The following is a 27,655-nucleotide window of genomic DNA, read 5'->3' as shown; positions in this document are numbered from 1 at the left end:
CCTCTGTGCTCCTGTTCCGGCGGTATGCGAATTGGTGGGGGTCCAGGGTGGGGGGGAGACAGGATTTGAAGTGTGCTAGGACCAGCTGCTCTAAGCACTTAGTGATGATGGGGGTGAGTGCTACTGGGCGGTAATCATTGAGGCAAGATGGGTTGGAGTTTTTGGGTATCGGGACGATGGAGGTGGATTTGAAGCAGGCCGGTACCACAGCGTGGGCCAAGGACAGATTGAATATGTCTGTGAGTACTCCTGCAAGCTCCCCAGAACACGCTCTGAGAACACGCCCGGGGATGCCATCGGGACCTGCAGCCTTGTGGACATTGATCCTGCTCAGCACCGCTCCTACATCGGTGGGGGAGAGAGTCATAGGTTGGTGGTCTGGCGTCATGTCTGCTTTGGTTGTGGTTGTGGGGTTCCCTCGCTCAAAACGAGCATAAAAGTTGAACCATACCATCTGAATATTGCATCAGAAATCAAGACTTATCAGACCAGGCAACATTGTTCCAGTCATCTGTTGCCCAGTTTTGGTGAGCCAGTGTGAACTGTAGCCTCAATTTCCAGTTCTTAGCTGACAGGAGTGACACACAGTGTGGTCTTCTGCCGCTGTAGCCCATCTGCTTTAAGGTCCCATGTGTTGTGCATTCAGCATACATTGGTTGGAACAAGTGGGTATTTGGGCTATTGTTGCCTTCCTATCAGCACGAATCAATCTGGCCATCCTCCTGTGACCTCTGGCATCAACAAAATTGAACTGAAATGATCACTCTGATGTGTGGATAGGAATTAATTAAACCAATCTGCCCTGCTGCTTTTATTCTTTGCATAGGCAATACCTTGACCTTGAAAATCGTAGGCTACTGTGCATGGAGACTATTTTAAGACTCACTATCCTGTTGTGACTGTCATTATGATTTCAAAATCAAAGTGTCGTTCCATGATGTTCCGGTCGTAATGTGAGAGGGAGAGTGGGAGAGCCAGAGAGGAAACAGGGGAGTTGCAGGCCGGGAACACAGTTGAGTAAAAGCATCGCTCTCTAGACTCCCCCCTCGCTCTCTCTGTGACATGTACTCACTCTGTCTTTTAAACACTTTCTACTGCTCCCATATCGCTGCCCTCCATCTCACCACCTTTTCCTCTCCTTGGGACTGCAGCCAACATCACGGAGCAACACTTGACCTGTTTTTAGCTGCCGGGGTAATAGTTATGTCTCTGGTGACGTCCGCTCGAGAAGAAAAAAGAGGAGGAGGCGGAATTGGAGGGGACTGTTAAAAACATCCAGGAGCTATACAGTGTTGCAAAGGGCAAAATGTTCCAATGTGGTGTTGCAGATACTTATATAATCATTTATAATGATCCACCTTTTAAAACTGTCACTAAAACATGAATCTGTGATGCCAGAGAAAGTGTACGGGAGTCTACTAAGAATATAAAATCTCTTAAGTATTGCTACTAAAATGAAATTTTTGCTTAAGTTTGGGATTTTGGTAATGATATGCATGTTTAACGGTAAATATGTTCCTTTGTGTTGTTAGTTAGAGTTAACATTTTACATAAAATAAGATATTTGTCCAGGAAAAGAGCCATGTTTTTGCTCAGACAGTGATATATATATATATATATATATATATATGAGATATATATATTCATATTTAAAAAACAGATCATGCCCCATTCCCCTCAGTGTGCACGCAATTGAGCAGACAAGGAGTAAAAAGAAACAAGGAAACAGCATCCACAAATACTGCTGTTTTTTTACCCTCAGTGCAGTGCAGTTTTCCTTGGAGTTACACCTCTGAAAAGCATGTTTATCCTTAGCCATTAGGAAAGTCGCCTGCTAACACGCTGAGTTACAGAGACAGCAATACCAGGCTTGTTTGTTTTACAGCTTTAACCAAGCTCACACAGTTCAGATTAAAATGTCAGGACACTGACACTAAGAGTCCAACTTTCACTTCTGTTTATTTTGCACGTGATAAAAATTCTGTAGTTGCAAAACCCAGTATCCAGTTATCCAATACCCACCTCATTTGAAGTCCAGCTTTTATTTCTGTGACTTATTCACATCACTATGTAACATACAGGTACTTTGGTATGCCTCACAAAAAGAATGAGAAGCTGCATTATAGTCTGACCTTTTTGTAATTGCCAGAGCAGCTTCTCTTGCTAAATTTAAAGTAAATTAAATATTATTTATATAGTGTCAAATAACAACAGCATTCCGTTCAGCGTTCAGTTTTGTACCTTTATTTGTGTTCTGATCTTAGTTTATTATTGCGATGGTTTTGGTTTCTGTTTTGCATTTCTGTTTTCCCCAGTTCTTCTTGGTGTGTGATTATGCAGTTCTTACGTTTTGGTTTCCATACTCCCCCTATTCTGTGTCCAGTCAGTGTCTGTGCCTGCCCCGGTCCCACGTCTCTCTTCCCTCTGTTGCGGTGCCTGCTTGTGAGTCTGTGTCTGTGAGTTCAGTCTGTGGTTCCTGTTTTACTTTGAAAGTCCGTATCTCATGTTAATGTGTCTGGTTTTGCTTCCTTTGTCTCGTTAGCCCTGATTTGCCCCAGCTGTGTTTCCCTCCTGTCTCTCATTCCACGATTGCTCCCTCTGTGGATTTAAACCCTGTGTTTTCTTTGGTCTGTGTTGTGATCTACCCTCATTTCATGCTGTGCCCGCCTGCCCAGTTCTCTATTTGCCATCTAGCAATAAATCTAAGTTTGACTTTACTTTCTGCCTCCGAGCGTCTGCACATTGAGTCCTCCTTACCACCACTCCTTCCTGCATACAGCCTCACATGACAGGCTTGGGTTTTGTTATAGCTGCATACTGAAAAGGCAAATTGTAAGAAATTACAAAATGTTACATTTAAAATGAAGTCTCGTACATTTTAGCATTAAAATGTTTGCACAAAAAGTTGTTCTATTTAGGTATTGCAAAAAGTGTAAATTCTTTAAAAGGGGGAAACTATAGAGTGCCAGCTTAGCTCACTGTAGTGTAAGTGACACGTAAATTGTGAGGCTGAAAAAGGGTGCGGGGTTTAATCAAAGCATTTTGCCAGTGACCTGATGGATGTTAAGCGATCTCTCCTGCCTTTTTGCCACATTTTTTTGTACAGCTGACTCCCATCAGCAGTTAAGAATACTTAAGGCCAGAGAAAGGTGAGCTTTACTGCCAGAGAGCCTTGTTGGGTTGCAGCTAGTTAGCTGTGTGTATGGTGGTTGATTGTTCTGACTCTGTGGAGAGGAGTGTGTTTTGGTACTAACCCCTTTTTTCATTTTATTGACCAACATCTGAGCTTTGTTGTTTTCTTTCTTTAAAATGTGTTAGCGGCTTTTCCGTCTCATTTCGTTTAGTTAGTAATAGAAACATTTATAAAATCCTTTTCTTTTCTTTTTTTTTTTTTTTAAATCTAACCATTTTGCCTCCCTGTCTCCTTTTTTCAACCTGGACACTGTTTGTTACTTTCCCTCATCACCTGGACCTTTTATAGGGGAAAGTAACAGTGTCCACTGAAAATGCTAACTTGTCTTGCAAACACTTGCCAGCTACTAACTAACTTGAAAAAAGGGTTAGAACAGAAACCAGAAATGAAGAATGTTCATCTTCAAAGTAGAAGTTGTGCCTTACTGCTGCAGCCAACAGCTTTCAGAAAGCACAGCTTTTACTTTGATGGGAATTTGTCTCAGTTTCCAGTTTGTGTTGCAGTTTTGACTGTTTCAGTACTGCTTAGTGAACAGTTGGTAAGGGTTAAGAGAAAATTTGACATCTTCCATGCAACAGGCAACTGCGATATTCTGCTAGTAATCAAAGAAATTAGGAGGGTTTCAGTGTAAGACCACAAATATCCATCCATTCGCTTCCGCTTATCCTTTTCAGGGTTGCAGGAGCCTATCCCTGCTGTCATAGGGCGAGAGGCGGGGTACGCCCTGGACAGGTCACCAGTCTGTCGCAGGGCCAACACACAGGACAGACAACCAGTCGCACTCACATTCACTCCCGCATTCACACCTATGGACAATTTAGATTTTTCAATTAACCTATCCCCACAAAGTGCATGTCTTTGGACTGTGGGAGGAAGCCGGAGTACCCGGGGAGAACCCACGCAAACACGGGGAGGACATGCACTCCACACAGAAAGACCCTGCAAGACCACAAATATCTCGCAACCAATTTCAATTTTAGAAACTACCAGCAACCGCTTACTAAATGAATAGGGAATACACATTTTTTTCCTCACACCTTGGCGTTCGTCCTACAAATATTCTGTTTATGTTAGTGTTAATTTAAATTTTTAAGCTGATGTCCACAACTGATAATGAAAAAAGTGAGAAAATGGGGGTTTGTAACAATATACATAAATATGTGAAGAGATCGAACTGGAGCTGTGTTGATAATTGAGTGTTTTCACAGTTTAATAAGTAAGTTCATATCCATAAGATGAAAGCATTGCAAATTATGTAAAACTTAAGCATGTAGGCGTCTAAATCTTCTTTAGTTGCACTCCTAGTGCTAAAGACAGCTGACCAATGACAGCACTCTTTCTTTTTGGAAAGAGCCTCTATTGTATTTCACATAGTAGGTGAAAATATCGGCATGCAAATGTGTTCATGCAGACTAAAGTAATGTGAATGAACACAATGTCCCTGTTAAGTACAGTGATTTAACTGCCTAAAGAAGTGTGTTGTCAACAGGAACACAGAACTGATACAATATTATTAGGAAATTGATAATAATATGTCAGTTTCCGTGACGAAACGTTTCTCCCACAAAACGCTACGTCCAGATGAACAGAATCAACTTTTGGAGGGTCAGTTTCCTTGTTTCAACATTTTGTTTTTAGACTAATGCAGTGAGTCTAACCACACTATTGACCACAAGCAGCAAAGCAAGGTCACAAGAAACGAACAGCACAATTTACCATTATATGACATATAGAAATATGCCATTATAGTGCAGAAATACACTGTAATAATAATCAGAGGACTGAAAGTGGACATACTTACTTTATAGATTAAAAAAGCTAAGAAAAAATGAAGCAAACAAAAATAGTACTTAACACCACCACGACAAAGGGGATAAATACAGAAGATCAAAAACAACAAACTCTCATAGAGTAATTCTTCAAGTTTTTAGTTCGATTTTAGTTTAGCCCATCTAAAAATGTCCAATCTGAGCACATGTGGTGAAATGTAATATTTGTGTTTTTATTATGTAAGAACTGTCTTTGGACAGAATAAGACACATTTAGACTTATTTTAATTGTGTCATCCCTGTGTTCCCCATCCTGTTTTTCCTTGGAAATGTATCCCATTGGGAGCTTAGGAGGAGATGTTTGTCTTTGGATAATTAGAAAGGATAACAGCCGTTTCAACACTGGGAAAATACTTGCACAAAAATATATATTTTTAGAGACTGAAGGATGGCCTCTGTGTGGATGTAGGACTGACTTCCAACAAAACCTTCAGTGTATTTCCCTCTTGGGGTTTCAATGGTTTCAAGAGTTAAAGATATAATTAAGTAAACTACCCACAATAGTGTCTTTGCTGAATATGATAAACAAGGTGAATTTCAAGAGCAGCACAGATGGGAAGAATTCCCAGCCGGAGACAGCAAATGAGAGAAGTGGCCTAAAATATTATCAAGTGTTTCCTGGCAACCACAAGTTTCAGTTCCTTTAAAGCACAATCCTGAGGCATTTGTGTGACGCTGCTCAAGGCTTAATTCATGGGAAACATTTTCAGTATGGAAGCATTTCCCCTGCGGTGAGAGTGGGCACTGATTAGTAGGACGTATCTGAAACAAGCAATGCTGTCATCTTTTTTTTTTTTTAAAAGAAAATCCCTTTAACTATCTTTGGTTCCCTGAATTTGGTCCAATCTCTGGTCCAATTACGTAAGGTCCTCACATTCTCACAGCAAAACACGATAAATATTGTTCAAAAGTTGCCCTTACCAAGGGGTAGGTATTTATAGACAACACGTTAAAGCAAAGGGCACAGGCAAAATGGCTTGCAGCGAAAACATACAATTGGTATCCATGGCAAAGTCAAAGTGGATAATGGAGTGTGCTTTTAAAGAGCAAAATATCATGTCATATCAGCCACAACACAATAAGGTCAGCGGAGAGGTCCAGTAAATGTGACTCGACCCTCACTTCTGAAATATAATGCTATTTTGTGGCCTGCTTGGAAGTTAATCCTAAAAAAGGATACGTCAGATTAGATTAAGCAGAATGAGAACCATGTGAAGTTGCGCTAACCTGTTACAGCAGAGAGCAGTTTGACCATTACAGGTGACTCGGGAAGTTCAGCAACTTTTAAGAAAAGCTTGTCACTAAAACTTCAAAGTTTTCAGGTCCTGCTCATAAAGAGAAATTTGAAGAAAAAACACAAAAGCACATGTGTTATAGTGTTAACAATTTCCCATGTGATGAGGAACATGACACAGCTTAATGGAGGTTAACTTACTCAGATCAATTATGCCTTTGTTTACCCTCATGGTTTTATGATACATACACTCACAGACTTTATTAAGTGTACTTGTTCAACTGTTCATTAAGACAAATATCTAATCAGCCAATCACATGAAAGGGAATACACATTTGTATTGTTGTTGGTTGTTGAGTATGTCAGAAAATGCTGATCTACTGGGATTTCACTGCACAACCATCTTTACGTTTACAGAGAGTTGTCTAAAAAAAAGAAAGAATCCAATGAGCAGCTCTCTTTCATTGGAGTGTGAATGTGTGTGAAAGTGCTAAGGTGTGGAAAAAAGTTTTGAATAAATCTTTGAGCAAAATAAAAAAGTGTTGCGGAGGTCAGAGAAAATGGAATAGGAAGGTAACAGTAACTATACTAGCCAGTTGTTACAACAAACTTAGGCAAAAGAGCATGAAAAAGTTCGTGTTATTTAAATTAAAAAGCTGCTAAGTTTGAGCAGTAAAATACCAAATGATAATCATGGGGTTAAATGAAACAAAAATCTTAATCCTTGACTTACAGTGAGGAATGAGTGGCTCTGCTGTGCCGTGGAGTCATTTGGTGTCGTGATTTAGACCCACATGATTCCATACAAAGTTGTATTGTTGCAGATAAACATTTCTATCCTAATGTGATTAGTCATTTTCAGAACAGCAGTGCCCTCATCGGTAGGGCCACTGGATAGTGTGGTGTTGGTTGTTAGTTTCTCCATCGTCTATATTTATATAGTAGTCATGCAGTATGGGCAAATCACTGACTAATTGGAATAAATCTTTTCCTTTATGTTTTTCATTTATCCGAGCATAAACATCAATATGAACTGAAAAGTCTGGCTGTTAATGACCTCTGTTTAGATTTTTGTTTTTTCCTATGTGGTGATTCAAGTTGTAGGTGAATATGCCCTATACACTACTGTGGGTTTTTCCGGGGCAGTATTTGCTGAAACGTTGACTCATAGAATTAAAAATAAAACGCATGCATCAGAGTCATGATTGCACTGCTCTCGCCTCCATCTACTTAGTATTTTTATCGTTCCGTGAATTTAAATTGGTCGTCTTTAGCAGCCAGTCCAATTCTCACTGCTTTTTTCTGATCTTGAGTTGCACTATCCAAGGTTTTAATGTAAAAATATACCATATATGAGTCACTAAATTAGCTGAAATAGAAAAGTTGACAGAAGTAGTTAGTTCGTAACAGTTAACAATTTCTTACAGTGTAGTACAGAGTTGCTGAGAAACATGTTTATTAAAAATCATGTGTTTGTCAGTGTTGTTAAATCTTTTAACCCAACATGTTCTAGGATCCATTGATGTATATGTATTTTTGTGACTGGCTACAGATTATATGTTGTGTCTGTAATGTGATAATTGTTCCAAACAAACCCACAGTGGAAACTAACTGGAACTAAACCAAACTTTGACATGATTGCATAATACAACCAAATTTTCAAATCTGCATGTCTTGAATTCATTTTGAAGAAGCGTAGGTGAAAAGAAATCTTCCCACACTGCAGACTATAGCAAAAAAAAACAAAAAAAACAAAAAACAGTTAAAAAGCAACATTAGTTTTAACAGTTAACGGCTTTATTATTTAAATCTCATGGGGCACCACAGAGTTTGAATAAAAGGGTGGAAACAACTAAAACCTTACATTTCATCGTGACTTTGTTGGTGCTTATTTTTACTGCTGAGGGAGACACATGAGTACTGTAGGAAACAGACAGGAAATGATAGCTTGTCAAATCTTACCACAGACAGTACATAGAGTGATTCAGCGATGCTGTACTGCGGCAGATTGTGATAACACCTCAAACCCAGAGTTTCATTCTGAGCCACCAAGGAGCCACCAGGGAGGCGGGGAGGGAGATTTTCACTTGTGTGTTGGTAATGTTGGCTGTCAAGCAATTGGGCAGTTGACTCAATGCACTCATACACAAACACACACAGTCACACACAGGAAATCTAGTCACTTAAATGTGACAATGTCACATTAACAAGGACACTCCACTTCCTCCTGTTCCTCCCCTATTAATCTCCCGTCCTACCCCTGTCTCCCCTCCTCCTATATCCTGTATCATGGTCAGCTGGCCTTCTTGTTGTTTTCTAGGAAAATAAACAGGACGTCATAGGAGACACAGGTCAGCGTGAGTTCAGCGTAGTTTGCTTTTCTTTATAAATGCATTTGAGGACCTATGTACAAATACGTATTTTTGCGTCTCTACCTGTCATTTCTGGTCATACTTGCTACCACACCCAGTCGTTGCCTTAGTAACCACAGTTTGTTGCTCTGTCACACTCTCAGACAAAAAAATATGACAGACTAATGACGTCAACCTGTGTCAGGTCAGATGCACCTCTGCCACATAACACAGAGAGTGGTGCCTGGTTGTGTGTGTCTTTGTTTGTGTGCAGTAGGAAAATTTACAACTTTTGCATACAGATTTCCAAATTAATTGAACCGTTTACAAACAAACTACAAGAGAGTGACACGTAAACAGCCAACAGTGTGTGTGTGTGTGTGTGTGTGTGTGTGTGTGTGTGTGTGTGTGTGTGTGTGTGTGTGTGTGTGTGTGTGTGTTGTTGTGCAGATGTGGAAAGGGTTTCAACAGCAAGCTGTTTCCTGTCTTTAATCCCTGCGTCTGTGTTCTGCTTACACTGCCACATGTCAGACACACACACACTCACATACACACATGCGGCCTGTCACGCGTTAGTCCTCCCTGTTTTTGACCTGCAGATAATCCTCACAGTCATTCATTCACAAATACACTGTGGATGAGCCAGTCACAAAAAGAAGAAGAAGAAGATGACCCATTAAAATGTAAAGGTTTTTAACGGTTATTAAACGGTTTACTTTGTGCACACATTCAAGTGTTTATTGTATGCTGTATATTTCGTTTCATTTTGTTTTATTGTCTTAAATAGGTGGATATCAAGTTGCAAATCTAGGTAAAAGGCCGTTTATTCCAGTGGATTGACTCAATCAAGACTGGTGAACTTTGAATGGCAAACTCATGCTGTGTACCAATAGTAAGGCATGTTGACAGTGAGTGTTTATTTATCCCTTATTATTTGACTTAAGATTATGGGAACTCTTTTGATCTGCAGACCAAAATAAAGCTTCCTCCATGAACTGAATGACCTGCGGATGTTGAACTTGATTTTTTGCATTTTTTGGTCACATTCCGGCATCGCTAGATGTAACATGACCTAACTCGTTCTTCTGGCAAATTTTAGCAAAGGGAAGCTTGTCTGCTTATGTGGCACATAAGCAGACAAGCTTCCTAGCTTAGCAGCTAGCTGACAAACAACTTGCAGTTAGCTTGTTGTGCGAACTGTGTGTCTGAGTTTAACGCTAGTGAATAGTTGCCGCCATTAAAGTTACTCGTAAAATTATGCTGCAGTCACTTTGGGGAAAATAATGGTTAGAGACTATGGCACAATAAAAGCTATGGCCGCCATGAACTTGCTGTGTCTTTGTCTTTGAAATGGTTGCTTCAAAGACAGGGACTAGGTCTGTGACCACTTATCATCTTCAGGGCAATTTTGGTCTATCAGTCAGACAGAGTCAGTCTGCTATCAGTTTGGTTCAAGCTGACAATTAAATGGTAAATGGACTGGTTCTTACATAGTGCTTTTCTACTCTGAGCACTCAAAGTGCTTTACACAACTTGCCTCATTCACCCAAGCACTTTTTTTCTATGCTCTTTCCACGTAAGTGCTTTCTATCTAATGTTCACACTCAGAAGGATGCACCGCAGAACAACCTGGGGTTAGTATCATGCAATATTTGTCATCCAGTTGAGTCAGAACAATCTGTTGGAACTCTCTTCCAAATAGGCTTGGAAATAGGCTGCCCCCCACCAGGCGACCTGTGCAATCGTATTACGATCAAAAGATGGTTGCTTAGAGGTTGAGGGTCTTGCATGGCCAACCTCTGAGCAACCAGTTGGTTACCACAACTATTTTTAATTGTTCTCCATTAGCAAAATAAATCAATGCAATCCACAGGCAACCATAGATTTTCCTGTTTTCACTCTAGTGTCACCGGGGCATTCATTAATGTCTCTGTTGGTGCATTTAACCCAAGCTATTCATATAAAAACAGTCAAATGGACTGTTCGGTGTGGGAGAAGGCTTCAGTTTTGACGTCAGGTAACAGCCCATTCACACACACCAAGTACAAGTATTCAGTACAGGAGAAAAGCTTCCAATAGAACGTAAGCATTAACAGTAAGTGATGCAAAACTCTGGTGGGCACTGTTTAATATCTTCCACTACATGATGACTGCCTATCGTCATTGCTCTTTGGCAGTCCAACTGTCTGTACACCCCTCCGCACTAGACTGTTTATATCATGCCAAATGCCAAATATTAAAGCATTCTGGACTCATGCCCAGGCTGTGAGACAGTATTTATGACAGGAAGGTACCACAAAAGAGCAATAGCTTCATCTTGGCCACGATCGTAATCGTGTTCACATCAACTGAAACAATATTTGTCTTAATGCGGTAATTTAAAAAACGTAGTTTGAATGCTGTAGTCATACACAATGTGAATAGCTTTGAATATATCTCACTGTTTCATCCTGTGCTGCTTTGACTATTCAAAATATGCAGTGATATTTGAATGACGAGTGAGTTTTTCTGTGTGTGTGTGTGTGTGAGAAAGACAGAGAGAGAAAGAGATAGAGGCAAAGGGGAAACCAAGCTGATTCACACTGTAATGTGGATTGTAGGTATTCATAGTGCTCCTCACAGAGGTTAATTTATTTAGCGTCTTAGAAAAAAAGAAAAAAAGATTTTGTTGTTTGTCACCACTTTCTCATCTTGTCAGTGAATCTGGAGCAATGACCAGAGATAGTGTGCTCAGCAGCTAAACAAAGCTAGTCTCTGTCCAAAGATACTTTACAAAAAGGGTTCAATTTCTATATGAATCTTTTGAAAACTACAATTTTACTTCTATTATATTTTCTGTGGTTATCGTATTTATTGTTTGGGGGGGTTTGCATTCAATTAAAAGTAACAGCCTTTAGGATAAAACTGAAAATTGCACAAATAGTTTCCACAAACTGAGGCTCATTCATGGGAGAAGTCAGGCTGTTTGTGCTTAAGGCTAAGAAGGAAGTGGGCAAGAAAAAAACAAATAAGGAAACTGGTGTGAGTGTGTGTGTGTGTGTGTGTGTGTGTGTGTGTGTGTGTGTGTGTGTGTGTCCCTGCTAAGTTGCATTGAAATGGGGATAAGTAGCTGGTGACCTGTTAGATGTATTACTCATTAACGCATGCAGTCTCCACAAACAGGACTGGGCAAACATTACACTGGCACGAAAGCCCAAAGCATTTTGCCATTGAACTCAATCACGAAGAATGAAGGTATAAAAGCAACATTTGTTGTCTGTGACAGACAAGCAAGAGAAATGCAGATAAATCTATAATATACAAACCCAACCCTGAGAAAGTTGGGTTGCTGTGTAAAATGCAAATACAAACAGAATCCAACCATTTGTAAATCTCATAAACCCAACATCTTATTCACATTCTTTTCACAAAAGTTTTCTTTTCCAACAGTTCTGGTCTTCTTTGTTATGTTTTCATTTCATGATTTACCGAATATTTTCAGCTGATGAAAGGTCTGGACTGCAGTCACGCAACTTCAGCATCTGGACTCTTCCACTGTGACGCATGCTGTTGGAATAGATGCAGTAATAAAATATGGCCTAAAAGATAGGAACATATGTGGCTTTAAAACCTGTATATACTTCCCAACATTGATGTGCCTTTTAGATATGTAGATGCCAATTTCATAGGCACTAACGCACCTCCATACCATGCAGTGTTTTGAACTGAAAACTGTGAACGAGCTGGATGGTCCCTCTCTTCTTCATTGTGGGGAAAGTGGCATCCATGTTGGTTCATCTGACCATAGGTCAGTTTCCCACTTTGCCTCATTTCATGTTGAATGAGCTTTGATGAGCCCGAGAAGATGATGATGTTTCTGGATCATGTTCACATATGCCTTCTTCTGTGCATGATAGAGCTGTAACCTGCAGTTGTGGATGGCACGGCATCACAAAAAATGATTTCTGAAAGTGTTCCTGAGTCTATGCAGTGAGTTCAATGACAGAATCATGCCTGTTTTAATGCAGTGCCACCTGAGGGCCCGGGGAGATCCATTGTCCAGTATTGATTTTTGGCTTTTTGTCTTGCGCACAAAGATTTCTCCAGACTTTCTGAACCTTGTGCTGTAGAGGATGAGATATTCAAAGTCTTTGCAATTAAATAAGCTTAAAAAAAACTACTGCATCTATTAATTGTGAAACATTATTGTGAAATTGTTATACCCAATCATTTTACTTACCTTTTGCCAGTTCCACCTGCTGTTTCGTTTTAGTACCGCTTACTTTTCCAACTTTTTGTTGCCCCATCTTGATTTTTTTGAGACTTGTTGCTGCCATCAAATTTAAAATACGCTCACTATTTTTCTTAAAATAGTTCAAACCTATAAAATATGAGTTTATTAGAACAGTTCCTTAAAATCAAGACTGCATTTTTAGCTTTTCTAAATACTAAAATGTAGATTTGGAGATAATTCCTCACTTCACTCATTGCTGATCACAAACTCAGGCCAGAGTTGGTACTACTGGTTACAAAAGAGAAGAAATATTCTCCTACGTAGCAAGACGGTTTCCATTTGCTCTTGTGAGGAGTAGATAATTTACCCCTTTAGGCCTCTGAAACTGCTGCCATTATTTGGTGGGGCACTACTTTATGACTGATTTAAAAATCAGCATTTTTAAGCATTCCTCTGGCAAGGTTAAATTTCTTAGTAGCTAAAAAAAAAAAAGCGATATCTCCACTGCATAAGCATCAACATGTCTCTGAGAGAAAAAATAGATCAGCTGCAAACAGGAACAACCCCCACCTCATCGCTTGCCCACTTCCGCTGCTTAAATCATGCCACCTCTCTCCCTCACCCTTTCTCTTTACTTTATTCTTTTGCTTTCTTTATTGCTTCCTCGTGCTTTTTTTTGGACATTTTTTTTCTTACATGTTACTTTCACTCTCAAAAAAGCACACACATCTGCCTCTCTGCCTCTGTCAAAGTCACACGTGACAAAACACGAACTCATTCATGAGAGTGTAGCAGCACTCAGTCAAGGCTTAACCACTGGATTATGGGATTAAAGGGAGGCATGGATTTGGCTATACGTGTGTGTGTGTGTGTGTGTGTGTGTGTGTGTGTGTGTGTGTGTGTGTATTGTTTTATTATAGTATGCTGGTGTTTAAGTTATCTCATATCTTGGACTTTGTATTCTATATATGGGGAAATTCAGCACACTCTCATCGATGGCTGACTACTCATAGCATGCATGTACATGCAATAAAAAAATGTAATCTCAAAATAGCGACACTTTTAAATCACTCGATACGTCGCACAATATCGTTTGGGCACAAAGTCAGAGAAAAACAAGCCATGGTGCAAGTCACAACAAATTTGGTGATAGTGATTCTAGTGTAGGAAAGACTACAGGCGGACATGTACAATCCCACAAGCCTTTTTCATTTCTGCTGTTGTTGTAAATTGAGTTCTAGCTGCTTGTTTGCGCACCCGTCATGTTAGGTCCAGAGTTCTTTGTCTGCTAGCTTTGTGTTAGGGTCATAGATTGTGTATAAAAGTGGTTAGCATGCTAGGTTCACAGATATTTGGAAAGCTTTGTGTCATTTTTGTTTCCAGACAGAGCGTTTTTTTTGTTTTTTTTGTCCATTCATGCAATTAATTACACTGCTCACAAATTTGCTAAAAATGTGCTAGTTCTTCTGGATTTCAAATATGTGTCAATTACAATAACTGATTTCCAAGATATTTACATTCTACACCTGTGTATGGTCGCTCGATATGATAACATTTCACCTGTAGTGTGGAGTTTCATCAGTTACCCTGAATACTATGACATGTAGATATGTTGGTTTCATCACTTAGCTGCATGTCTGTCTGTGCAAGTCTCCACAACCAAACCAAAGAACTTTTGGTCTCAGGATGTACAGTACATGGTAGCTTAAAATGAAAACTTGAACCAACCGTGAACTTAAAGCATCATTTTGAATTTCGGTGATAATTATTAAACACCAAAACGTTTTGCTACAAGACTAGAATTGCAAACAACTTTCTGAATGATCTGCACTATAACACAAATGCTTTTGTGTATTTTACAGATACATAGTGGCCTTTGACATTTGGATATTTGACTCCTCAGTGACAAAATGCTTGCTGCACACATAGACAGACTCTGTAAATCTTAGATTCCACAATTTTCCTACTCTTTTTTCCTCTAATGTCACAGGTCTTATTGCCATTATCCACTTGTTTGTTCTGAAACACTCAGTTATTTCATTCTTATGTAAACTCTTTTCTGTGTTCCTTCATTTTCTGGTCTCTACATTCCAGTTTATTATATCACACAGAATTGACAAGGAAAGACCATGAGTAATTTTCCAGAACCTAAACTGTCACTAAAGAAGGAATCAGTGTTTTGCTCAAAGGCACTTTGATATCCAGGCATAAGGAGCTGGGCCTGTGAGAGGCGACCTTTTTTGTGTCTTGTTCTTATATGCTGTTGTAATCTTGCTATCAGTCAACAGTATACTTGTGCTGTGTATGTGAATATATAATTTACACTGACATTTATTATTATTGCATTGTTGTTACTTTCATTAGTGCACAATTAAAAACAAGGGTAAATAAATAACCCTTTGGTTGCCTCTGCTGCATTCACAGCCCTGTTGTCCTCCTGAGCTTATTCACAAGGAGAGCTTGTGAATAAGCAAAAATTAAACGTGGAATGGGCAGAGTCAGATGTGTGAGATGGAAACGGAGTAAACAGAAGCGGGAGATATCCTCCCTCTTTGTGTTTCTGTCTCTCTCCCGTCTGCTGTATTGACAGATGACGGCATGCCAGCGAGGGATGTGATGTGAGGGGATGAATGGGTGGACATGAGAGCGCAAAGGGAGGGAGGATGACATCAGCACAGAACTGATTTCCGGCCAATCCCCTCGCAGCCCCCCTGGCTTCTGTCTCCGCCTTCCCACACCTCTCCCTTGTTGCTACGGCAGCAGCACCATCCCGTCTGTTGGAGGCATTGTTTAGGCTTGATAGTAATGTGCGGTGTTGTGCGTGTGTGTCTGTGTTTATATGGGATGCCAGAGGCTGCAGTCCAGCACAAGTAGACACCTCTTCTTTTGTTCTTCTACCTCCCGCCCTCCTCCTCCTCTTCCTCACCTTCTCCGTTTTCCTTCCCACCCTGCCTTTCTTTGTGTCGGCTTCCATCTCACCTTCTGTCAACTCTCCGGCTCACAGTCACAGTCCTTTCATTCATTTTTTTCCTGCTGTTTGCCCATTGCAGTCCATACACATACGCTAAACATGGTGTTCCAACTCTCGGTTTCTTTTTATATATAAAATGGGCAAATCAGATGTAAAGTATCAAGTCTGATAAGGTGACAAATAAAGAGGAAAAACCTTGGTAGAAAATTGGCAAACAATGACGTTTGTCACAATTTTACATCAGATGGCCTTCCTCGTGCAACCCCAAAGGGATTTCTGTCTTCTCCTGGAATCAAACCAAGGATATATCCCTTGTCAGGTGAATACTAAAGAGCAACTACAGCAAATACCAGGAGTGAGAATGACCTTATTCTATCATATAATCACTACAGAAATAATGAGTGAGGCCTGAAGTCCATTTGTCTTAATTATTTGCTTCCTGTCATCCATCTTTAAAGGCACAGTTTTGGGATTTTCCAACATCACCCAGTGAGGCAATTACAGATCATTTTTGTAATCCCGGGCATTACTATTCTTCCTGTTGTACTAAAAAAGGGAGTCATGTTCAGCTGCATTGTGGGAAATGTGGGCATCAGTTTATGGATAAAAGTCAGCCTTTGCTCCATCACTGCCTATACCTTTCTGTCTCTTGAGGAAGTTGCCATAGTACCAAATTGCTATGGTACTGCACCAAGACAGCCTCATTTTTTTAACAAGCAGTATAGGAGTAAGGATATTTCAAGGGTTTGTTCAACTTTACCATCAGATTTTACTTATAGTGAACACATGAAGTCATGAAAATGAAAGAGACAGCCTCCACAACATAGATCCAAACACTCACGGGAACTCAAACATATTATTTTCTCCCACAGCAGCCCACCCATAAAAGTGTTAAACATTTTTCCCTGCTGTCTGTTTGTTTGTCTCTTTCAGATGTCTTCTCTCCACCTGTTTGTGTCAGGGTGTCTGCATTTTCCTCCTGTCATCCGCTGCCGTGCTGCTCTCTTTCCTCTCGTAACCATGGAAATGAGATCAACATGCAAATACCTGAGCACGCTCGCCAAGGCTGCGCGATAGAAGATGCAAATTGCAGCCGCTTGTAGGATTACACACACCCACACACACAGATGCACACCCAGACGTATGCACACGCACACACGGACCCTTGTACGTAAGCGCACACCCACCTGCAGTCCACCAGCAGCATTTCTAACACTGAGCCTTGAATGATATGAAACTGAGCTAAGCTGAGCTACATATGCAGTCAGTTGAATTCCAACACATGCGAAAACCTGAAATTTAGATTCATTTATTTTATGACCTTAAACTTGTAGACTGAATATAATACAGTTTATAGTAGCCTACATTTGTGATGACAAATGATATCCTTTACAAATTATGAGTCTTATTTGGTTCATTTGATTATGAAAAAAAAATCATTTGTAAGTTTAAACTGTAAAATATCAGTAAGATATAAAAAAATTTATAGTTCAAATTTACTTCTATAACACTTACATTTATTTGCACTGCTTTGCTTACTTTGACACGACTTTTAAAATATCTTTAATTTCCTATTTATTTATTTTTTATCTAAAAAATGATCCTTAAGTTATGAAGAAGAGCTTGTTATGGTATGAAGCCAAGCTCTCCTGCGCTTAATCTTCGGTCCCATGGCCTCTCGTTTCATTGATGTGTGTGTGTGTGTGTTTTTTTTATGAATGAACGGTAGAGGAGGAAAGGGCACGGGAAAGTGGACGCGTTGCGATAGGCTGCTGGTTGGTTGACGTCACCTCCGCCGTGACGCGATGCACCCATTCATAAAAACAGGAAAAAAGAGAAAGAGTCCTGTGGAGAAAATACTCGGAGAGGCAGAGAGGAGAAAGAGACAGAAGTGACCGGACTGAGCTTAAGAAGTAGTGCGGTTACAACGATGATGATGATGATCATGACGGTGTTGATGCGCAGATAGAGGAGAAGCGCAAGGGGAATCCACCGCAGGATCCGTGCGCCTTCTCCGGGTTCCGAGGGGTCCGGTGATCGTGAGGGGGCTTAGAAAGAGCGAGAGAGGAGATTTAACGACCGTGAAGCACAGCCTAACAGCCCGAAACGACGTGCCAATGGAGGAGCTATACGAGATGGACTGCACGGTGCTGAAGCGGCTCCTGAAGGAGGACAGTGCCAAGTGCCTGCTGCTGGACTGCCGCTCTTTCCTCGCGTTCAGCGCGGGGCACATACGGGGCGCCGTCAACGCCCGCTGCAACACCATCGTCCGCCGCAGGGCGAGGGGCTCCGTGCTGAGCCTGGACCAGATCCTGGCCGGGGACGAGGAGGTCCGAGTCCGCCTGCGTTCCGGGATGTACTCCGCCGCAGTGCTGTACGACGAGAGGACGCCGGACTCGGAAACGGTGAAGGAGGACAGCACCTTGACGCTGGTGCTCCACGCGCTGTGCAGGGACGCCTCCGACACGCGCATATATCTGCTCAAAGGTAAATTATGTCGTTTACTCTTTAATCCTAGCCTGTGATGTGTAGCAGCGCCAGTTACATCAAAAAGTTTAATGACTGACATTAATTATTTCAATTAGAGCAGTAAATGTAATGTAACTGATGAATGGCTGGGTATAATTATAATAACTGATACATGTGTAAGCAGTAGGCATTGTGCTTAGCAATAAATTATATTTTTTTTAACAATTAATTTTTAAAAAACAGTAAAATAAGATAAGAATTGGAATATATGTACTGACATCCATTAATAATAATAATGACCACATTTTAATGAATTGCTATTTTCCAGTGGCTAACCTACAATCCTCTCTAGGTCACCAGATATTTTATTTTTCACCAGTTCTTAGAGATATTGGATATTTAAAAATTTTATGTGTGTAACTATTTGTTATTCAATAAACTAGAAATATCCTGCTCAGTGTGTTCTCCCTTCAAATGCACTGGTGTTTTTTTTTTTAAACAACACACACTCTCACTCACTCATTCACATCTACACACATTCACACACAGACCAATGGCTGTGAGCTGAGTGAATGAGGTAATGCTGATGCGTAGAAGCCACATCAAACCGGAGGGACTTACAGGACACACACATAATCTTTTTACACAGAGTCCGCTTCGGGTAAATCACCCACAGGAAGCAGCGAAATATTAAAATCAGCAGTTGATTTACACACCCTATATATAGACTGCTGAAAAATCTCGAGGCTGTTGCAAGCTGTGGCGTATTCCTTTTTTCACTCTTTCTTTTTTGTGCATCCTCTTGATGCTGATGCCTCGAATAACATAAATGTATGCTTGCAGATTGTAAATCTGACACATTTCAGTTGATCTGATTTGATCCTTGAGGTGCAGAGAGCAACATACTGCCTACAGATATATGAAAAAAACAAAACTTATGAAACTGTTTTCAAATCCACAGCAAGCAGACACAGGACAGCCCGTCAGGGGTTTAATAGACTTTGCGTCAAGCTACCTGAATGCAGACTAGAAATCCTGTTGTAGATTGTGCTGCGATGTGAATGCAGGCTTCTTTTGTCCTCATATGTGCATCTGTGGTGTGTTTTGAGAAGTAAACAACCCCCCACCCCCACCCCTAAAAAAGGAAGCTGGTATTTCTGTAATATTTTCCCGTGGTACTCATTCTTGCATGTTTTGCGTGCTATTTTGCACCACTTATTAATGTCCTACAGCAAAGCACTGCATATGTGATTGTGACATGTATTTTGTTGTTTTTGTGTGTTATAGGGGGATATGACAAATTTTTCACAGAGTATCCAGAGTTTTGTTTAAAGGCCAAGTCCTTACCGTCCCTCACCAGCCAGTCGAGCATCGACTCTGCCTGCTCGTCGTGTGGAACGCCGCACAATGACCAGGTAAAATGCAACGCGACACAGAAAAAGTGTTAAACGCACCTCACCTTTAAAATAACATCTGCCTGTAATAACATGATTAACATCCGCCAGTGTCAGACTGATGGAAGTCCTCTCTGTGCTGCAAGTAGTGTGCATGTTAATGTGTTTCAGCATTCAGTTTATAAAAACATGCAAAAGAAAACGTCCTTTTTTATGTATCACACTGACACAGAGCACCCTGACAGTTATTTGCTTTGCTCAGGGGCAAGTCAGCTGCCATTCTGACTGCCAGAAAACAACACAAGAGAAAATAATAATTATGAACACATTTAAATAACAAGAAGATATTCAATTTATAAGTCTTTTGGTGCATAATAACACGCTGGCCTGGATGTCATAGATGGGCATTGATTCACCTCTGTAGCACTTCCTGTGACCTGGTTGGCCTTGTTTTGCTGGTTAGTAAGCTGTTGTTCGAGTCTGCAGAGTTTACGCAATGCTCACAGTCACATGTGGTCAGGGTTTAATTCCCCTGGAACCCACGAGGGGAGCGGCACAGACAAGCCAGCCTCTGTGTGTTTTATAAGAAAAACGTCTGATTGTCTCTGCTCAACCATCAGATGCATTTTTAATTCAAGAAATGCTTCCACTTCCTGCACGAGCAGCAGCGGCAGTATAGATTTAGCGGGCTGCTCGCCACCACCACAAACATCCCCCTCCTCACATTACACCTCTTAGCAGTATCGATCATTTCCTGACGCTGTGTCACTACCGAGTTCGTCAGCAGCACTGACACAAACAGCCGCAGCTCTTGTCAATAAGCGCCGGTATAGACTGCTGATCAGCTGACCTTTCAGATCCAGTAAAAGGGGAAACGGCACGTCAGCTCTTACTTTAACATGTCCTCTGAGATGTGGCTGAGCAGTGACATAATCTGGCTCTAAACTGGGAATATACGTGTTATTAAATGTGCGATATGCGTGCATGTAACTTGCACCAGTGCAATGTCAATCACAGCGAAATTGCCTGTTTTCCTTGAACGATTTTTTCGTGTGCTTACAGAATCACATTCTGTGAAAATGCTGTCATGGAGGATGTTTTTCCCCAGTAGAGCTTCTGAAAGAAGGTTTTCCATATGCTGATACAATAAAGACGCACAGATATTCACGCTGAATACGGTGGTTTTGTGCTCATAATTATAAGCCAGTCGATGAGACGCTCAGCTCCAACAGTAAACTCTGTCTCCAGATGTGAAAATATAAATCAGCTGAAGAGAGAAAGTGACAAACTAAATGGCCCATATCAAATGAGTTTCGCATTATTCACACAGATATTAAGCTGAGAAGCATGGCTAATGTGATTAACAAAATATTTAAGGGCGGTCACGCTTATACTGAAGTCATCTGGTATCTGGCCTCTGCGACTTACCGAGACAATGAATTCTTTGTCTTGCCATGCACACTGGCTTTCACCTAAGGACAATTCTTCAGTGTAGCTCCACATGCTGCTCGGGTCAGGAAATGTTCCTACAAGCTGCCTCATAACAGTAAATCTTTGCCTTTACTGCTGATTATTAAAATATAATAATAAATGATGGCCCTATCCAGGGTGTACCCCGCTTCTCGCCCTAGAACAGCTGGGATAGGCTCCAGCACCCTCCTGCGACCCTGAATTGAATAAGCGGAAGAAAACGCATGGATGGATGGATAATAAATGATCAACTTGCCGTTGTCCTTTTTTCCCAGGGTGGCCCGGTTGAGATCCTCCCCTTCCTTTACCTTGGCAGCGCCCTTCACGCCTCGAAGAAGGAGGTTTTGGATAGTATAGGGATCTCTGCCTTGCTGAACGTGTCAGCTGACTGTCCCAACCACTTCGAGGGGGCTTACCAGTACAAATGTATCCCTGTGGAGGACAACCACAAGGAAGAAATCAGCTCCTGGTTCCTGGAGGCTATCGAGTTCATAGGTCAGTGTGTAAGTGTGTCGTATGCATGAGAAGAGTTTTGTTTATTTTGGGTGAATATTTTGAGTTTTTGCAGTGTTTGCTGATACACGTTAAAGATTTGTTCTCATTATTGATTAATGCACTTATTATTTTTCTGATAATGTGTCTAAAGCTATAGGAAAAGACTAATAGAACATCAGAATAGTTGCAGGTCAACATATTACATGTCTACTTTAAGTAGACTGAGCTGGCATTTTTAACCAGTATGCCTCCTCCATCGAGCAGCGTGGGTTGGACTGCGATGTTCCTTCTTTCTTTGTGGATTCAGTAGTTTCGAGTATCCGGAAAATGGTGGCTTTTCACTGTTCATGCTGATGCAGTTCTCCTTTCCTCTTTATCTAAAACATCACTTCTTGTCTAGAGTTTGAGAATTTTTTCCCATAAAGGAGCTTTTATTTGTTCAGAGACCTGTCATGGAAAAGCTTTTAAGCTCCAGCGATGATGATGATGATGATGATGATGACAATTCAGACATTTATTCATGGGACTCTGTCACCAATTGTTATTTCCAGGTTAATCGTATACATCTCAGCAGACACTGCAGAAGCACTGAGAGATAAGACAGATTATTTGGAATGATGAAATATTACCATCAGTAATTTCTCTGCGCCATAATCTTATTTTGTGTGTGTGTGTGTGTGTGTGTGTGTGTGTGTGTTCTAGGCGAGTCTAAGCTTTGCTTTTCCTTGGAATATCCATGCTGTGCATAAGGCACGGTGTGTGTGATTTCTGTGTTGTGAGCGTGTGTTTGTGTAGGTGCTGGTATGCGTCATAGTTAGATGCTGTGGGACCAGAGTCGAGTCTGACTCATCCAGTGTTACTGAGTGAACAGGCACTGTGGTGGAGTTACCTGAAGTCTGTCTGTGTGTGAATAACTGAGGGAGAAAAATTACAGATATTTGATGTGAGAGATCAGGAAGCTGGTTGTTAGCAATCAGGCAATCTATGCATTTAAAGAAAGGCCAGTAAACATCTGATGTTGTGTAATTCTGCTCATGTGCCCAAGAGGTTGTGGAGTGAGAACTCAGGACAACACATTACATAAATTCACTCTGTTTTCTTCTCATACTGTGCATCTGACTTCCTGGAGGTAGCCATACACATTATACAAGAATTAACACGATGTCCCACTATTCACACTAACTGAGGCTTTAGGGGAGAGGAGAAACTGTAAATGCTTGGCTTAAATTGTTACCTAAATCTGGTTATTCTCCTTAATGGAGTAATGGCATGCATCTAAACATACTTCAAGAAGTAGAAGCAGAAATAGGTTGGGGGAGGAAGTGTGAAAGAAAGGCTGATGACTCAAATTTTGCACTTGTGCGTGTCAGTAAAATGTGATTCGCTGCTTTCTCACTTTGAGGTTAGTTAACGGTTTGACTGTGCAGCGAGGAGAAGGCGTTAAAGTGTGGAGGACAGGAAATGAAAACAGGCAAAGCCTCACTGTACATCTGCTGTGTTTAAAAATACTTGGTGGCTGTAAACAAACTGTAGATTCATGTGACACTTTGTTCACAGTGTATGTACTAAGTGATGATTGGTGACTGATAGTTATTTCATTTTCTTCATTATAAATCATGAATAAAATATTTTTTTCTAATCAGTTGATAATAATTCAGCTTACAAAAAAAGCACAACATGTCATAATTTCCTCTTCTGTCTTGTTTAAAACCAAAATATATTGTTTTTACAGTAATGAGAGAGAGAAAAAAATGTGTATTTGAGAATTGGAGACCTTTTGATTTTTGCAATTTTTCTTTAAAAAATTATTAAAATATCAAATTGTTGCTGATAAACTTTATGTTGAAAGTGCTAATTCTATTCAGAAGGAACTAGTGACATTTCATTTATTTTTAATGTAAAATTAGATTTACATTAGCTCATTGCTAACCAGTCACCTAAATAATAGGATGGAAAGCTCACTCTTAAATAAAGTGCTACAGATTCCACAAACACTTACAACTTAAAATTATAAAAGTGTCATTACAACAGAAACAAGCAAGTTTAGCTATAGATAAAGACAGTGCTGTATTTGGTCATAACTTGGTAACTAACTTTTCCAGATAAATACAAAATTACTATAGAAAATCATGGTTACATTAGTGACAATGTAAGTATTATGTTACATCAAACATGGCATAATGTTAATATGTTATAAAATGTAAATGTAGCTTATTTAAAACTACGTTATTTGACTCTTGAATGCTAATTGGGGCCAGTAAACTAAATATAAAGATGGAAAGCTCAAACTTAAATTAACTACAACAAATTACACAAGCTTAGTGCTCAGAGAAAAATAAAAACAGAACAATCTAGGTATTCGAATTTATAGCAATCCCCCAAAACAAAATAAAACAAAACAAAATAAAAAGTGTGCTACTAAGCTAGCTTGGTGATAGCATGCTAGCATGTGCAGATTACAAAATATTGAAAACATTGTTAACATTTAGTTAGTTTTCCTAAATACCAATTCAATAAAAACAAATCAAACATGACCTCATGCTTACACTAAAAAAGGGTTCAGAGACTGATGCTTCATCTTAGGGTACATGCTTGTTAATTATTTAGGCCTGTATAAACGTACCCAGCAAACATGCCTGAAACTCTGGCATCATATCCCCGGTCAAAACTGACAATGGTAAGACTGTGAAAACTAATTTGTAGAGGAACAGATGTTGACATTATCTCCATGTAGAATAGAGGTCTAAGCAATATTTCTTTACAAAGTGAGACATATTAATCATATTGTGACAATGAAGAAATTAAATTTTTTTTAAACAATGACTAATCTGGTTAGAACATGATATTGAATAGACAGCCGCATTTTTTTTTTTTTGTACAAAAAATACAATTTTTAAGCCACTTATGTTTCTGTCTAATTTCTGTCTTATTTGAGCATAGTTAAAGTGTCAGACTAATATAAACGCTGCCTCTTTGTCAGCATCACAAACCCAGGGCCATGGCTAGCTCACTAGAAAATAAAGTTGGACCAGAAAGCCTCAAGACAGTAAAAAAAATAATTGTTGAACACATACTTTATCTTAGTAGAAAGCTTACAAGAATATCCAGGGAATTGTCCTTGCCATTTGCAACTATTTTTCAACCATGAATAGATGTTGATAAAAGTCCACTGGCCAGTGATTAGTCAACATTGAACTGTTTGCTGGATGTTTCCAATTCATTCAGTACTTGTTGAGACATTTAACTGGGTCCATAACAGTCATTCTATGAAAACTATGGACATCTTCACAGATTCCATGGCAATCCCTCTCACAGTTGTCAAGAGATTTCAGTCTTTTATGTATTCACTTAAAAAATAATCTTTTATTTTTTACTGACCTTGCCGACCCGCTCTCCTCTGTCTTCTCAGATTCAGTACGGGACTCCAGTGGGCGAGTGCTGGTGCACTGTCAAGCAGGCATCTCCCGCTCTGCCACCATCTGCCTGGCCTACCTGATGAAGCGAAAGCGGGTACGTTTGGACGAAGCGTTCGAGTTTGTACGGCGGCGCCGCAGCATCATCTCCCCCAACTTCAGCTTCATGGGCCAACTGCTGCAGTTCGAGTCGCAGCTCCTCGCCACCTCGTGCGCCGCCGAAGCCGCCGCCACGGCAAGCCCGCTGCTCGGACCCAAGACCACGACAACCACCACCTCAACGGCAGCCACGCCCACCTCGCCGTTCATTTTCAACTTCCCAGTTTCTGTTGTGAACCCTGCTTACCTGCACCACAGCCCCATCACGACCTCCCCCGGCTGCTGATAGACAGACAATCCAAGCCTTCCCTCAATACAAAGCGAGCACAGACTGGGGCTGCCGCTGGTAGTATGCTTTAGAGCACGGAGGTGAGAAGCGTCATGGTGCCTGATTCAGAACTCAAAGACTGAAACACTTTTTACAGTTTAAAAACCAGCCAATGCTCCTTTCATGTCATTGACATTTATTTAAATCAACCAAAAATGAACTGGCTTTTGAGTTCAGATGGAGTGTTGGACTGATGTTTACTAAAGATACAAACTCTTCCTTGGAAAAGAAAAAAAAACAAAACAATCACGCCGACAGAGGCACACTGACACACAACCCTGACACAGAGAGGCATGAACAGCAGCAAAACTGTCTTTCTCTCTCTTTTTCTGCCCCTCTCTCTACGTCTCTCCCACACACACACACATTCATGACTGCCAACTGAATAAGCTCAGTATGAAGACAGGGTCTGTTGCTATGGAGACGACAGGTCTTTAGGAGAGGAGATGGACACAGGAAGGAAGGAAGAATTTTAAGCACCCGCTCTTTCCCCCTTTGGGTGTCCCTCCTTCTGCCAGACAAAAGAGATAGATGAAAAAAACGAGGGGAGGAGACGGTGATAGAAAGCAGGAGCCTCTTCAGTGACAGGTGCTCTGCCGGCGTTCCGACCGGAGCTTCCTGTCTTTCATACGTCCTCTTCCTCTCCCTGTCTCTCCCCCTCCCCACACCTTCCTCTCCTTTCCTTTTCATCCTTTTATATTGCCCACTCCTTCCATCCTTCTCCTCTCTCATCTCGCCCTCTCCCGTCTGCCCCCACCCCCCTCATCCGCCCTTTATCTTAACACTGGAGAGGCTAAATAAATGTAATAAGATGCCAAATAAATGAATAGGCCAGGGTCTGTGTCAATAGACTGGGGAAACCCCTCTACTGGTGTCATACATACACGCTTTTTGGGACATTTTGTGGCAACATCTTCCAAATTTCCTGGAGTCTCCTTTTAGATCAGAGTGCAGATTTTAGAGCATAGTAGTTTTGGACGACAGACATTTAAAGGGCCATCGTGGTGGTTTTGTACTTTTTTAAACCATCATTTGTCATGAATTTTTTACTACTGATAATGTTCCAAAACATACACAAGACACTGGCTTCGAATCTTCTCAGTATTTTTTTTTATAGAGTACTGAAATAAAGCGAACACCGCCTCATATGAGGTATTTTGGGAAGCTGTCGTTTGTTTATATAACAGGCTAAAATGTGCATCATCACCAAATGGTCCTTTGAGATGTTTGTGCCTTGTTCACAAGGGTATCCTATGGATTTGCCAGTGGAGCATTGTTTTCTGTTCACTCTTACGCCGCAGCATCGAAAGAGCAAAACTGTCTCCGTTCATCATTTGCCAGACTCACACAAGCACACACACAAAAACACACAAGTAGATTTATATGTGCAAAAGATTTCCCAATCCACGAAAACACGCAAACATGCTTGAATGGACAACACAATGATGACAATGGGAGAAATGTTAAAGGTAGGACATTAAACCATGGGTGCTTTTTCCACTCACCATTGAAGATCATAAAAAGTAGAATCCAGGTTTTTAAAAAATTACTTATTCGTTTGATTTATTTATATATTTTATAATAAACATAAAATTTACCTCTTTTTTTAAAAAAATTTGAGCTTTATTATATCACAATTTGAGATAATATTTTATATTATGTTTGCTTCTGACCAGGCTGAGCTCTACACTGTGCCAGACAAGCAAAGGCAAAAAAAAAATCCAAATCCAACTACATTCACCAGAAGAAACCAAAAAAAAGAAAGAAAATTTGGACTGTTTCAAAAGATTGTCGACACTTATCTCTGTAGCACTTTGAAATGATGCAATACTGTATTTGTAATCTTTGACTGATTTGCACGTCATGGCGATGCTCAACTGACTAGACTGTGAAGAGAGAGAAAGAGAGAGAGAAAGAAAACAGCCAATCAGTGAAAAATGCAATACTTTGTACACATCTGTGTAATCCATACACATCTGTCTGTCTGTACGCCTCTCTGTGTTAAGTGTCTCGTCTTGATTGTCTCTGGTCAGTGCTGTTCACTCATAATGGCAATATCAATCCTCATATATAAAGCAAAACAAATTTCCTTTGGTTTTATTGTGGAATAAATGATCTGTGCATTTATTTATTACTGAAGCTTCACTGTTGAATAAATAATGTTCTTAATTAAAGTTTTGTGGGTTTTTTAATGAT

General features: G+C 40.4%; 2 protein-coding genes across 3 annotated transcripts in view; both read left to right on the top strand.

Moving 5' to 3' along the window:
* The window catches only part of LOC309709880 (putative cytochrome P450 120), a 49,969-nt gene extending 32,434 nt beyond the window's left edge, over positions 1-17,535 (top strand). Inside the window, exons 11-12 of one of the 2 annotated variants that reach the window (XM_082538791.1) lie at positions 16,725-16,890; positions 17,521-17,535. In XM_082538791.1, the coding sequence (XP_082394917.1) occupies positions 16,725-16,868 (144 nt within the window). In that variant the 3' untranslated portion in view covers positions 16,869-16,890; positions 17,521-17,535. Of the gene's footprint in view, positions 1-16,724; positions 17,084-17,520 lie in introns of those variants that run through there. The other variant, XM_082538790.1, reaches the window with a different exon arrangement.
* Positions 17,476-27,633, top strand: dusp4 (dual specificity phosphatase 4). Its single transcript, XM_082538794.1, has 4 exons — positions 17,476-18,278; positions 19,548-19,675; positions 21,400-21,619; positions 25,029-27,633. The coding sequence occupies exons 1-4, from the start codon at positions 17,909-17,911 to the stop codon at positions 25,415-25,417; spliced, it is 1,107 nt and encodes a 368-aa protein (XP_082394920.1). The 5' UTR covers positions 17,476-17,908; the 3' UTR covers positions 25,418-27,633.
* The last annotated feature ends 22 nt before the right edge of the window (positions 27,634-27,655 follow it).

Source organism: Aulonocara stuartgranti (assembly GCF_965226115.1).
Source record: "Aulonocara stuartgranti genome assembly, chromosome: 7".
In the NCBI taxonomy this organism is placed as follows: Eukaryota; Metazoa; Chordata; class Actinopteri; order Cichliformes; family Cichlidae; genus Aulonocara; species Aulonocara stuartgranti.
The sequence above is the reverse complement of the archived record's forward strand: the minus strand, read 5'-3'. Positions and strand labels throughout refer to the sequence as shown.

What these genes read in the sequence shown, in the direction of transcription:
- dusp4 (XM_082538794.1), top strand. Translation starts at nt 17,909, where the DNA reads ATGGAGGAGCTATACGAGATGGACTGCACGGTGCTGAAGCGGCTCCTG. An exon ending in GCGCATATATCTGCTCAAAG is followed by an intron (nt 18,279 to 19,547) that starts GTAAATTATGTC and finishes TGTGTGTTATAG; the next exon opens with GGGGATATGACAAATTTTTC. An exon ending in GAACGCCGCACAATGACCAG is followed by an intron (nt 19,676 to 21,399) that starts GTAAAATGCAAC and finishes CTTTTTTCCCAG; the next exon opens with GGTGGCCCGGTTGAGATCCT.